This window comes from Parasteatoda tepidariorum, chromosome 2 (genome assembly GCF_982258835.1).
Source record: "Parasteatoda tepidariorum strain Cologne lab strain chromosome 2, Ptep-v5.0, whole genome shotgun sequence".
Lineage (NCBI taxonomy): Eukaryota > Metazoa > Arthropoda > Arachnida > Araneae > Theridiidae > Parasteatoda > Parasteatoda tepidariorum.
The window spans coordinates 67,011,867-67,024,434 of NC_141756.1; the positions used below are offsets into that span (position 1 = coordinate 67,011,867).

General features: G+C 28.5%; 2 protein-coding genes across 5 annotated transcripts in view; one reads left to right on the plus strand and one right to left on the minus strand.

The window, feature by feature from the left end:
• Positions 1–12,568, minus strand: part of LOC107457445 (uncharacterized) — an 82,604-nt gene that overhangs the window by 14,564 nt on the left and 55,472 nt on the right. Inside the window, exons 1-3 of one of the 2 annotated variants that reach the window (XM_087157473.1) lie at positions 7,764–7,979; positions 5,173–5,248; positions 3,128–3,300 (exon numbers count right to left, since the gene is read on the minus strand). In XM_087157473.1, coding sequence (XP_087013599.1) covers positions 3,128–3,300; positions 5,173–5,248; positions 7,764–7,766 — 252 coding nt within the window. In that variant the 5' untranslated portion in view covers positions 7,767–7,979. Of the gene's footprint in view, positions 1–3,127; positions 3,301–5,172; positions 5,249–7,763; positions 7,980–12,568 lie in introns of those variants that run through there. The other variant, XM_087157472.1, reaches the window with a different exon arrangement.
• The window catches only part of LOC107457444 (uncharacterized), a 49,331-nt gene that overhangs the window by 12,863 nt on the left and 23,900 nt on the right, over positions 1–12,568 (plus strand). The window contains exon 1 of one of the 3 annotated variants that reach the window (XM_043046693.3): positions 9,399–9,606. The exons of the other annotated variants lie outside the window; for them this stretch is intronic. Coding sequence (XP_042902627.2) covers positions 9,536–9,606 — 71 coding nt within the window. The 5' untranslated portion in view covers positions 9,399–9,535. Of the gene's footprint in view, positions 1–9,398; positions 9,607–12,568 lie in introns of those variants that run through there. 3 annotated transcript variants of the gene reach the window in all.

Genomic DNA, 12,568 nt, shown 5'->3' on the forward strand with positions numbered 1-12,568 from the left:
ATACATTTTCATAGGTATTGAACTAATGATTGAATAGTCTTGTACTAAGTCGAAATCTTAATGGTTCGAGCAGGTTGATAATATATACTAATTAATTTATCTAGATGACATTTTAGGTTACGTATAAAATATATTTCTTCTGATTTTGGATTACTCAATTGGATTCTTCCATTTAGATTTTTGATTTTAAATTGTGATTTTTATCTTTCTTTGTTGAAATATTTAATTATTTCTTGAACTTTTATCCTCGATATTTTTCTTCTGAAAAGGAACGCCTTCGTTAATTTTGATTGGTAGCGCGAGTTTAAAAACTATTCAAAGCAAATTTATTTTTTGACCCAATGAGTTAATAACAATTGAGGTAAATCTTGGTGATATTATATGCATCCTATTCCGTGTTTTGTTTTATTGTCAACTTAAAAAAAGACGAGAAAGCTCAAAAATTAAATATCTCTAGAGAAAAGCTTTTTTTTTCTTTGCTACAAAAAAAATATAGCCATTGTTTAAAGCAAATGTGAGAAAAATGGGTCAAATAAGTAATTAAAAGAGTAATTAAGTAATTTTTCGAATAAATCGAAATTTTTTAAAATACAATATTTGATGTCAATTTCCTCATAAAAATTATTCTTTCAGCACATCTTATTTCATTTTGGTAGTGTATTTATTTCTCGTTGTTCAAGGGTATTTTTTACGTCGGGTTTAACACTTAATAATTCCAAGTTAATATTTATTTAATGATAAATTTTCTTATTTATTGTAAACCAGATACATTTTTCTATAAACCCCACAATAATTTCGTTTTTTTTCCTTCAGTGTAATATTTCTCATGCAGCAAAACAAAATTCAACCTGAAATTATACAACCAAAACTTGCTCTGATGATTTTTAATTATAAAAAAAAACAAAACAAAAACTCATTTATTTTCTCTAATAATTAAATTAAGATCTACTCAAATCATCCACTTTGACTAACCCTAAACTAAAATTAAATAGCACATTGCATCAATACGTAAATTGCATACAAGAAAAGAATGAAAGCATACGAGAAAGGCGTGTCCCCAATCAAAAATTAAAGTAAGCATACATTTAGTTCAAAACAAATGGCATCACTTCAATATTCTGTGTTCAAAAAGCATGTTAAGCAAATTATTTGTTTTGAACAAGCGCAAAATTTAAAAGACATGTTTTGATTCATAATTTTGCATAAAGCATCTTTGAACTCATTGCATCCAAACCCAAGTAAATATTATTGCCAAATGGTTTTGATTTAAAGGATCTGGATTTAGTGTAGTCTGGCGGTGATTTAAAGGATTGGGATTTAGTGCAGAAGGCGGATATACTGCCCTAAACTCAATATGTAATTTTAGGTATTTACCTACTCAACGAAACGAAACTCAGTGTTATAAACTCAATTTGACGTTAAAACAAGGAGTAGCAGCTGATAGAAAATTGACAGTTCCTTAGGATGACTCAGATCATTTAATTCGTATTTACCGGAAAAAGGTTACTTTTTGATAGTATAGTTTTGAAGAATATACCTGATCAACTTGCATAATTATGTTTATGGATTTCTATTTTTCATTCCTCATAATACAAAGCTTATGTATTAAGAAGTTATTATTTATTTAGTCTTGTCATTAAATTTATACATACTTAACAAGAGTTTTGTACTTTAAAGGTAAATTCTATTGCGTTATGGTAGGCATTATTTTATCAATTTTCGTTCCAACTATTTGTTTTATTTTCAAATGCCATCAATTGAGTTTATGTACTCCCTTTAAGTACCTGTTGAAAAAAAGAGTTTGCTCAAATAAACCTACATCTAATGCGCACTTGGACAGTATGTACATATGAGTCAGACTGAAGTACAGTATCGCATATTTATTATAGCTTTTATTTATGTCTGCTTAAACTATTGAACAAATATATATATATGCGAAGAGGAAGTAGGATTGAAGTAGGCAATAAAAATTGACAAATTATGATTAAGTCCGGCTTCCTTATACTAGAAAAGAACTTTTAAATCTAAAATTAAAACTTTTGGTCAGGTTTAGTAAAGCTTCGCATTATTTTTATTTTCATGGTTCTTTAATTATGAATTATCAATCGTTTTTTGATAAATCTAATAATGTAAAACTGGGAAAAGAGCAACAAATAACGGGAAAAAATGAAATAGAAATTGTGCACAAAGTGACAAATCATCGAGATAATTTGCCACACCAAAAGAAACGAAACTATTTTTTCGTTACTACGATAGTAGTTCATCAAAATAATTTAGAGCCTATCGCCATTAATAAATATTTTCAAGAATCGAAAATTTGTTCGTGTAATATGTTTACTCAAAGCAACTAGTATAGTTAGAACGAAATAATTAAAATTTTCTACTGAGCGCAAAGTTAGAAAGATAATTTTCAGCATATTTAAAAGTAATTTCTGTATTGCTTTGTTCGTCAAAAATGATTAAAATACATATACTACTTATATCGCAAATACTTATATTATAAAGTAAGACCACATTTAATAAATCTAATAACAAAAAATCACTAAAAAGTGCTACAAATAACGAAAAATAAACGAAATTGTACTGGACTGAACTGAGTCGTACCGTTATACTCCACGAGCAAAAATTATCGAAAAGGAAAAGAATAGTGCTTGTTATTGGACTAAATCATTATTGTTTGTTTGTTAGTGTGTGAATTTTAAGCAAATTTATAATAAGCTGGACGAAAAAATAACTTTTAAAACTGTTGTGATCAATAAAAAAATTATAGCTTAAAAACAAGATAACGTTAGAGAGAGGACGTAGAAAAACAAACTTATTCACACAGGTTGGAATTAATTAACATCAACACTACAATATGGTTCGTCCTTGCTTTTAGCTAGCAAAGTCTAATTCAGAGTTTGTTCTCTAAAAAATGACAGAACTAATTTCGTTAAAATCGAGGTACCCTGTTTCACCCCACTACTTGATTTCCTCACGATCTCTTCTAATTTTACTAGAACTATCATAAACTAACTGCTCCAGGGTATTTTAGGCCTATTCTGGAGAAATGTCTTGAAGTAAACGAAGATCTAAAGTTACAGAGGTGTTTCAAAAGATAATAAGTGATATTTTTTTTGAATTTCACCTTTATTAGAAACCCTTGTTCTTGACTGCTTCTGATGCTTGCTAAAAAGCCACCTTGTTTGAAACATATTGATTGTGCGTCTTCAAACTTCTGGTTATTATTGTCAGCAAAGAGAAAGCATACACTCCGAAAAGTTCGCCATGGACTAGGGCACCTCTTTGGCTTTTGGCCTTCTGCAAAAGAAAAAGAAAGAAAAAATGTCATTGAATAAAATTGTTTTAATTTCTACACTTTTAAAATTTTCATTCTAAAATTATGGTAAAATAACTGGCAGCTGTCTGTCCATCCGATTAACCGTATAGTTTACGGTAAAGAACATTTTTTTCCTTTATGGTTTTGAAACCATTTACAGAAAGTATGCTCATAAAACCATGAATACAAAACTACACGGTTTTTTAAGCATTTACTACTAGCATTATTCAAAAACTAAAGGAAAAAGAAATTATCTAACTAGACATTGGAGCTCGGCTTTTTGTAAGGTAATGGGTATTGGAGAGTGCCGGACACAGGAAATTCTTCATGTGTTGAAGGGAATGGAGGAAATATTTTAGCGTCAACACTAGGACTCGAACTCCAGTTTTGCCGGTTATGAGATTGACAGATAAGTCCTCTCGACTATGATATGTAGGCAGTACAAACGAACTAAGTAGCTTCATTAGGTGGTTATAGTTGGTGCGATAAAATTCTGGTTATCTAACTGTATTAGGTGAAAGCAATTAATGAACAGTTTTTCTCAAATTTTACAGTTTGATTACCATTTTATTTATGGTTATTTGACTGTTTTGATTAGATAAAGTAAAATAATCATTCAATAAATTTCTATTTAACCATTTTTTCCGAGAAATTTCTAACAGTGTACCAGCATGAATTTAGAATATTATAGGACACGCAATGAGTGCATCAGTTGAGTTATTATATTTTTGCAGTAATTTTGCTTGAATAATTGAAATTCATTTAGGTATGAAGGGACTTATATAACATTATTTACAATTCTTATTTTATTTACTTTCAATCCTCCGAACTGTAAAACAAAATTATATTGAATAAATTTTATTTTGTACATTATAGACACAAATGAAAACTTTTTTAAATTTTATGTTGTACTAAAACTGTTATAAAATTCCGGTGCACTGTAAAAAATCCTATCAAATTATGGTATAAAAAACCGGCACACATGGTGCTGGTATTACATGTTGTGGTACAAAGTAATAGTTATCATAAAATCACTGAACCGCTCTATTTAAATAAATGTTATTGTAAAACTTACGGTATAATATTTACCATAAAAATAGATTTCACGGTAAAAAGGAATTTATGGACGATGCAACCTAGGTGACAGTACTTCATACCGTAATTTGATCTGGAATTTTTCACAGTGTACTAACATGCTGGTTGTGTTATAAAACTATACATATTCTATAAAAATGTAAGTTAACTCTTAAAAATTAATTCTAAATGGCATACTTTTCCCCATCAATCATCTTCATAAAATGGCATTAAGTTCTATAACATCTCAAGTAACAAATTTTTTTTTGCACAGTTTATGACAACCAAACAATGAGTTAGAATGTTATCTTTCTTAAAGTATTTCATCCTAATTTTTTCATTTAAAAGACCTTATGTTGGCTAGCAGTGTACCATTAAAGTATGGAATCAGAACTCTTTGAAATAAATGGTGATCCTAAATGGAATCAGTTAAATAAACGTAATATTTCGAAAAGCATCAACTTCTATTGGTGACGGATGTCACACCAACTGAGTAAAATTATACACTGTCAAGTGTGATGAAAAATTCGCAGCAAATTTCTACTTGCGTTCACATTTTTTCTAATGCTACAGACACAGCTCATATCACAAAATTTAAACTCATATGTTTATAGCGGCCCAAAATTTTATTTGTTATCAATAAGTTTTGAGAGAACTGGGTTTTATGTAATATGACTCATAAAGATGCTATTGATATCTTTAATAGAAGCTTTTATTAAATTAAATATAATATTTTTTTGCAAAAAAACATTACAAAAAATGAAAATAATATAACTTACCTATCAATACAAAGGCACATAGCACAGTTAATATCAAGAGATATTTTTTAGTCTTTATTCCACTAGCTACTCTAACCTGAAAATAAGAATCAAACACACAATTTTTGTTAAATTTACAAAAAAAGTTTCATAATTTTTTTATTGTATGCAATTACATAGAGTGCTGTATTAACGGTGTGTGATAATCTACGGTATAATATTTTACTTTATTTTACATTATAATTAGATATGAAGCATAAAACAATTATTTCTAAATTCAGCATCATCGGTAATCCATGACCATTTCTGACTTGCACTCTCATTTTTATTCTTTAGTTAAAACAAAGATTATCCAACATCCCCCATAATTCATATACTTTCTGACTTACACTCTTAGTTATTATTTTTTTTTGGGGTTGAGAAAAAATAATTGTCAAAACTACTAAAATATGGTAAAATTTTCTGTCTTTCGGGCAAAAAAGCTGGGTAATTCTTATCGAAGTTCTTTGAGATTGCTCTAAGATTAAAAATAAAATATGATTTTAAAATAAGTAATAAAGTTTGAAAAATGTGGTACATTTTGGCGATAAATCGTGATATATTTAAGTACGGTAGATAAATAATTTATTTGATTAAATTTACTTCTTAGTTTTGTATTTTTAACTAAATGTGTGGCAATAGGAACTATAATTTTGAAAACCAGAATTTCCAGTAAGCCAATACCATGTAAACTGAAAAATTATCGAGTGAATGGTTTAAATACTGAATATTTCAGTTTAATTAATTAGAATTATTGTTTCATTTTACCAGAAATGTCATTACTATACAGTATAGTAGCTTTACAGGAATTAATTCTTCCGTCTGACTTGAACAATCAGATAAGAATGCTTATTTATTGCGCGAATTTAGTATACCATGCGTTATATTTCGTTATAATTACACTGTAAAAAATTCTGCATCAAATAACGATAAAAAGTATCGGCCCTCAGCGTGACAGTACATTTAACCGTAAAATTATACGCAACAAAAAACCTGATATACCTTAATTTTTATAGAAATATTTGCTGAAAAAAATCACTGTAATTAAATAAATATATTATTTGAGTGCGGCAAATAGTAATTAAATGCGGTATAAAATTTTACGGTAGTAAAGTATTTTACAATAAAATAAATTTTACCTTTTAGTATTTTACAATAAAATGGATTTTACTTTACTTAATAATGCACCCAGTGAGCCAATATTTTTTGTTGTAATTTGATCTGTAATTTTTTAGAATGTACATAGCACAAAATAATTATTATTTTCCATTACATGAAACTTCGATTATCCGACATATTTGTCAATCCATTACTTTTTCTGATTTGAAATCTAATTTTTAATTTATTGTAGTATTTATTTTAACAAAAGTTTTTTCTTAAAGTAATAAACATTCAATGCTTTATTAACCACGAGCAATCACCTACTGTACAGCATAGTATAACTTGCGTTATTTTACGTTAAATTTTATAGAACAAAAGAATTTCTTAAGTTGTACGGCTTGGTAACAATTATTCTATTGTCTGACAAAATTATAATTCCTATTCTGTTTACTAGTCAAATTTTGCACTTATTAATAAATGTTAAAAAAAGAACGATCAACTCCTTTTATTTTACACAAATCGTCAACCAGACCAGAATAGTTCGAACGATACAAATTAGGATTAATTAGGATTTTCGAAGCTAATTTTTAAAATAAATATTACACGGAGAAAAAGATTCCGTCGAAATTATCGTGTTGTATGATAAAGACATTTTTGGTAAAATAAAGACACAATTCTAGTAGTAAAAACTAAAGTATACCGTATTTAAACTACTCATTTGGTAATTTTTCCGTTTATATAGTAACGGTTTACCAGAAATTTTGGTTTTCAAAATTATAGTTCTTATTACCACACATGTAGTAAAGATTGTGAAAAAGGATTAAACTAATGCTGATTAAAGGCTGACATAAAAATCAACCGAATGAATGGTTTTTATGGCATGCTGCAATGTTTCATGATAAAATTATCAAAATTTACCTCATTTACTAAGTTTTAATCACATATTATAAAACCATATTTTATTGTAAGTTTTCAAAAATCACTATCAGAGCGCTTCTTTAAATGTAACCGAGCTTTTTTTGGTGTTCCGTACAGCCAGAAACACGATAAGTTTTGACATATTATGACAGTTTTAACCAAATTTTTTTTCTCAGTGTACTGTTTAACAAAAACATTTTTACTATTCTGTTTGGAAATTCAAAATCTTACATAAGTAATTGTAAGAAATGAACTAATCAATTTATTCCAACTAACACGAAATATTAGTTCATGTTCAAACTTTATATTTTTTAATGGGTTCCTTTTCATTATTTGTCGATTAACTATCATACTATATTTTAACTAAAATGTTACTGCTATTTTATTTTAAGGTTAAAACTCACTGAATAGTTATGAAAATCAAATATCATCGATTCCCGCTTACATAAATATTAAGAATCATTATCATCGATCATAATTATATGCTTATTTACTGATATCATATCTTCTCGAACATCTAAAAAAAAATCGATCTTTGACAAATTGTCACTTACCATCAGGACATCCAAAAGACCCTCATCAAATGCTATTTGTAACTAAAATTTTAAAATATTTTCCATTAAATTCAGTTTAATCTCAATTAAGAGGAAATCGGAGCAAATTTTTGCTGTGGTTGAATCAGCCACGATCTTGTTTGAGAAATGGTTAGGTGCAATTTCCTTATATACTACGATTAGATAGTTTTCATTTGCCGCTTAGGTTATTTTTGCGCACATTTTACATTAATATCGTCAAATGACTAAACATTAGACAATGGTTACGGTCACGGTATGATTCGGAAAAATTAATTGCAGGATTAATGGCACAACATAGCTTCGTTTCCATGCGAACGCAGTTCTGATGGACGTATGCAGGCGCGAATTTTGATGGAACTTGTCAATGCGTAGCTTACTCACGAGCTGCTGAAGCCATCAAGCGAAGAAAATGGATTCTGGAGTTTTTTGGAAAATTAATAAATTGAAAATTGTTCCGTTTCTTGTACATTGTAAAGAATAGTAATTTGAAGCTTCACTAGATACCTGGAAACATTTCGACAATGTGTGATTGGAATTTATTATTTTCAAGTTTGAAAGATCTATTATTAGATAGTTTTTTATTCAATGTTTAAATATTTATTTTTCAATTACGATAATGGCGTAAAGTAATCTACTTATAAAAATCCACAAAATAAATTTATTAGATTTAGATATTTGTTTGGGATATTTTGTAAACGCGTTTAAACATGGCGCTTCATTATCACTGCCTTTAACAATCATTATTAGAATTCATGTCAAAAAGTATTCACTTAAAGAGTCGCCAATCGATGTAGAAAAGAGGAAAAAAAAATTCTATTGAAATCTGCCAAATCACAGTTGAGAAATGCGAGGTTGAAAACGTCAAAACCTGTTTGAATGCCAGAGAAAACAAAGATGAGCTAAGGCGATCATTAAAAAGACCTCTAACTTTCCTCACTCTTGCAACTAGTCTTGACATTTTCATCAAGATTTAATAAAGTAAATGAAATAAATGAAAATAAATTCCGTGAAAAGAACTTTCCTTTTAAAATGCTAAGAGAAAAGTAGTTCATCTAGAAAGGTGGACTGATTGGTAAGACAGGGTTCCCAGTAGAACACCGAGTTCAAGTATCACCATTTGCGGTCAGTAAGCAGGTGGGTGACCACTTTGATCAGTCTGCGTAGGGCTACCAAAGAGGAAGAGATATCCCCTTTGCAAAGGAGCAAAATTGTGATTGCATGTCTTCGGATCATCCTCAGGGATGTCTTCCAGATCATCGCCAATAACCAATTGTGCAGATATAGTGCAACGTAAATAAAACAAGTACTTCTAAGGAAAAATAAAATAATACCTGCATTAATTAAAATAAATAAATAACGTTGAATTTTATTAACTTGTAGGAAAAGTACAAGCAAAAGTACCAAGAAAGTACATTCATTACTTGTAAAAAAGGTAAAAATATCCTCTAGTAAGCCAGTTATTACCTATATGCGTCAGTTTATCATATAAACAGTAATGCATTTGAAAAATAGTTTGTCTTTCTTCTAATCATTAAGTTTATCACCGACTTTCAAGTGAAAATGATTTTCTTATCAAAATAATTGATAAGTAGATCCAATTTCAGTCTAATCCAAACAGATGCTTGATAAATCTAAGGTGACAGAGCCACGTGGACTTCTGAGTTTATTTTTTGTACATTCGTTTTTTAGTCTCTGTTCCTTATGTAGTGCAAATTAAAAACAGCTGTCTTTTTGAAGCATATAAAGAGGATATGTTACCTGCGAAAGTCTACTTTGTTTTTACTTTGATCACATTTGCTGTTTCAGTTTGCCACTCAAAAACGTATGTTGCATTTAATAATTTTAAAGTGCTTGATTATGTATTAATAAAGAGCTGTCTATGTGCATAATAATTAATTAATATCAGACAAAAAATAACATAGTTTATTTGATATTTGTTATTTGATAAGTTAAAAACAAACTTGCTACAGTTATTGTTTAGTTTTTGATTTGAAAATGGGATAGAAATAAATGATTTTTTAAAACTTTAATGGTTAAAAATTATTGAAAACATTCTTAGCCTATTATTTTAATATACAATATTACATGTTTTTACTGCAATCATCGATCTCCACCATATCTATATGTATTGTTGTTGTTGTTCATTTACGTCACACTAGAGCTGTACAATGGGCTATTGGCAACTGTCTGAGAAAAAACATCCCTGAGGATGATTCGAAGACATGCCATCGCAATTTTGATCCTCTGTAGAGGGGATGGCACCCAACGACCTGCACGCGAAATCGAGCACTTTACGGTGGAACAGTTAAACGAGGACCAATACAGCCCACCCTCGGTCTCTACGCAGAGCGATCCAAGTGGTCATCCACCCACACACTGACCGTAGCCAGTGATGCTTGACTTCGGTGATCTGCTGGGAACCATGTCGTAACGATCAGTCCACTGTGGGACATATATATATATATATATATATATATATATATATATATATATATATATATATATATATATATATATATATATATATATATATATATATATATATATATATATATATATATATATATATATATATATATATATATATATATATATATATATATATATATATATATATATATATATATATATATATATATATATATATATATATATATATATATATATATATATATATATATATATATATATATATATATATATATATATATATATATATATATATATATATATATATATATATATATATATATATAATACGTTTATATTCAAATCTGCTTATATTTTTTCATTTATTTATTTTGTTTTACTTATGCATATAATGTACACAAAAATTTAATCATAATTCATTATTATAATATAAATTTATTGCCAACATTGATATAATTATCAATACTGACACAATTATCAATATTAATTAAAGAGTTCATTTAAAGAGAAACTAAAAAACTAAACTTTATTGCATGTTAAAACTGAAATTTCAAATAATATTCTACATTTAAACTGAAAACTCTTAGAATTTAATTACTAAATTACCAAAATGATTTACATTTCTTTTCATTCTGCGTATTATTTTTTTGTGGATCAATCTGACCACGAAAATAAATCCGGTCTCAGGACCCACCCCAATATCCCACCCCTTGAATAACTGGGGCTACTTTCTACCATGGTCTTAGTTAACCTGATTTTGCTCTCCTTTGTTATCAAATAACGCTCTATTATCTAGGCGATGAATGCTTTTAAATAATGATAACTTTCGGTATAAATCGCAACTTATAAAAGTATGGCGGATTGTGTAAGAAAAAGAATATGTTAATAAATGGATACCCATTGAGCTGGATAATTTGATTTGAGGCTATATCTTAAAATTTCGCAGTCATTTTATAGGAAATAAAAAAAATTAACGATCTGTGTGGTCTGTAGATAATTTTTTAAAACTACATTTCGTAAGTCAAAATAACTATCTTTGATGAAAGATTACCTGAGGGATGAATCAGTTTAAGAACTTATAGACAATTTCGTACCATTTTACCCAATGACCATTCTTTATAGAATCGTTTCAAAAATTTAGTGAAAGGAATAGACATTTTGAGGGTCGCAGATTAATATTAAAATCTAGCCAAACATTGTTAAAAAAGGCAGGGGGGGGGGAAAGACCTCTTTGATTACGAAAGAAAATCCGAGATCAGTTAGAAGGTAATTATTAAAAGCATCTCCAAATTTCATTAATCAATCGAACCGGGTTAGAACTCATTCAGCCTTTCTCATTAGAGATTTTGTTTTCGCTTAAATATCAATTCATGACTCCTAATGTGAGAACTGAAAAAGGAAGATTCTAAAGCTATACATTATGTATATTGATAACGGAACAGCCTGCGTAGATCAATGCTGTGCTAAGTCTGTTAAATATTTTTTTCTTTTATAAGTTAAATAGTGTTATTGCTGCACAATAAATTAAGTAGGATAAAAACTACCAGAATATGGTTTAATTTACCGTGTCTCTGGCTCTATGTGAACACCAAAAGCACGGGAATTTTTACCAAAGCACTTTGACTATGAATGTGGTATAATTGACAATTTCATATTGTTCTATAATAGGTGTAAAAATTTAGTTATTTTGTTATGATACTTTACAGCATGGCATAAAATCATTTATTTGGTTAAATTTACTTTTTGGTTTTGCATTGTTACTAAATGTGAGTTAATAAGAACTGAAACCAGAATTTCTGGAATGAATAACGAGGATTACTACTACTAATCCGGAAACATATTGACATTTTTTGCCGAGACGATGCTTGTATGTCCGAACGAGGTTCTGCTGCCATTTTGCAAATAGTAAATTTAAAAATTTGAATTTATTTCAGCTCCTAAAGATTTGCATAAAATAGTTTTTATTTCAAATATTCGCTTCTTACATTAAAGTGTTTACTCTTTTCATTATTTCAACCTAGTTTTATTCCAGTGGAACTCTGTTCTAAGTAGAAATTAAAAAAGTTCAAATCAAGCAAAAGGCTTAATAAAGCGTCACAACTATAGTGAAATATCCCCAGTTTGAGAGAAAATTTCTCAATAAATTAAAAAATAAATAAATAAAATAAATTTTAATTAACCTTTATTATATTAAGTAGAAGAGATTTTGTAAGTTCCGGAGCATATTTGTAATATTTAAATTATAAAAGGTTTAATTAGTATCTAAACTTGAAATGAGTTCTCAGTTATGGAATTCTGACTCACTGTAAAAAATTCCACTATGGTAAAAAGAAACAGCAATCAGAATGCCGGTA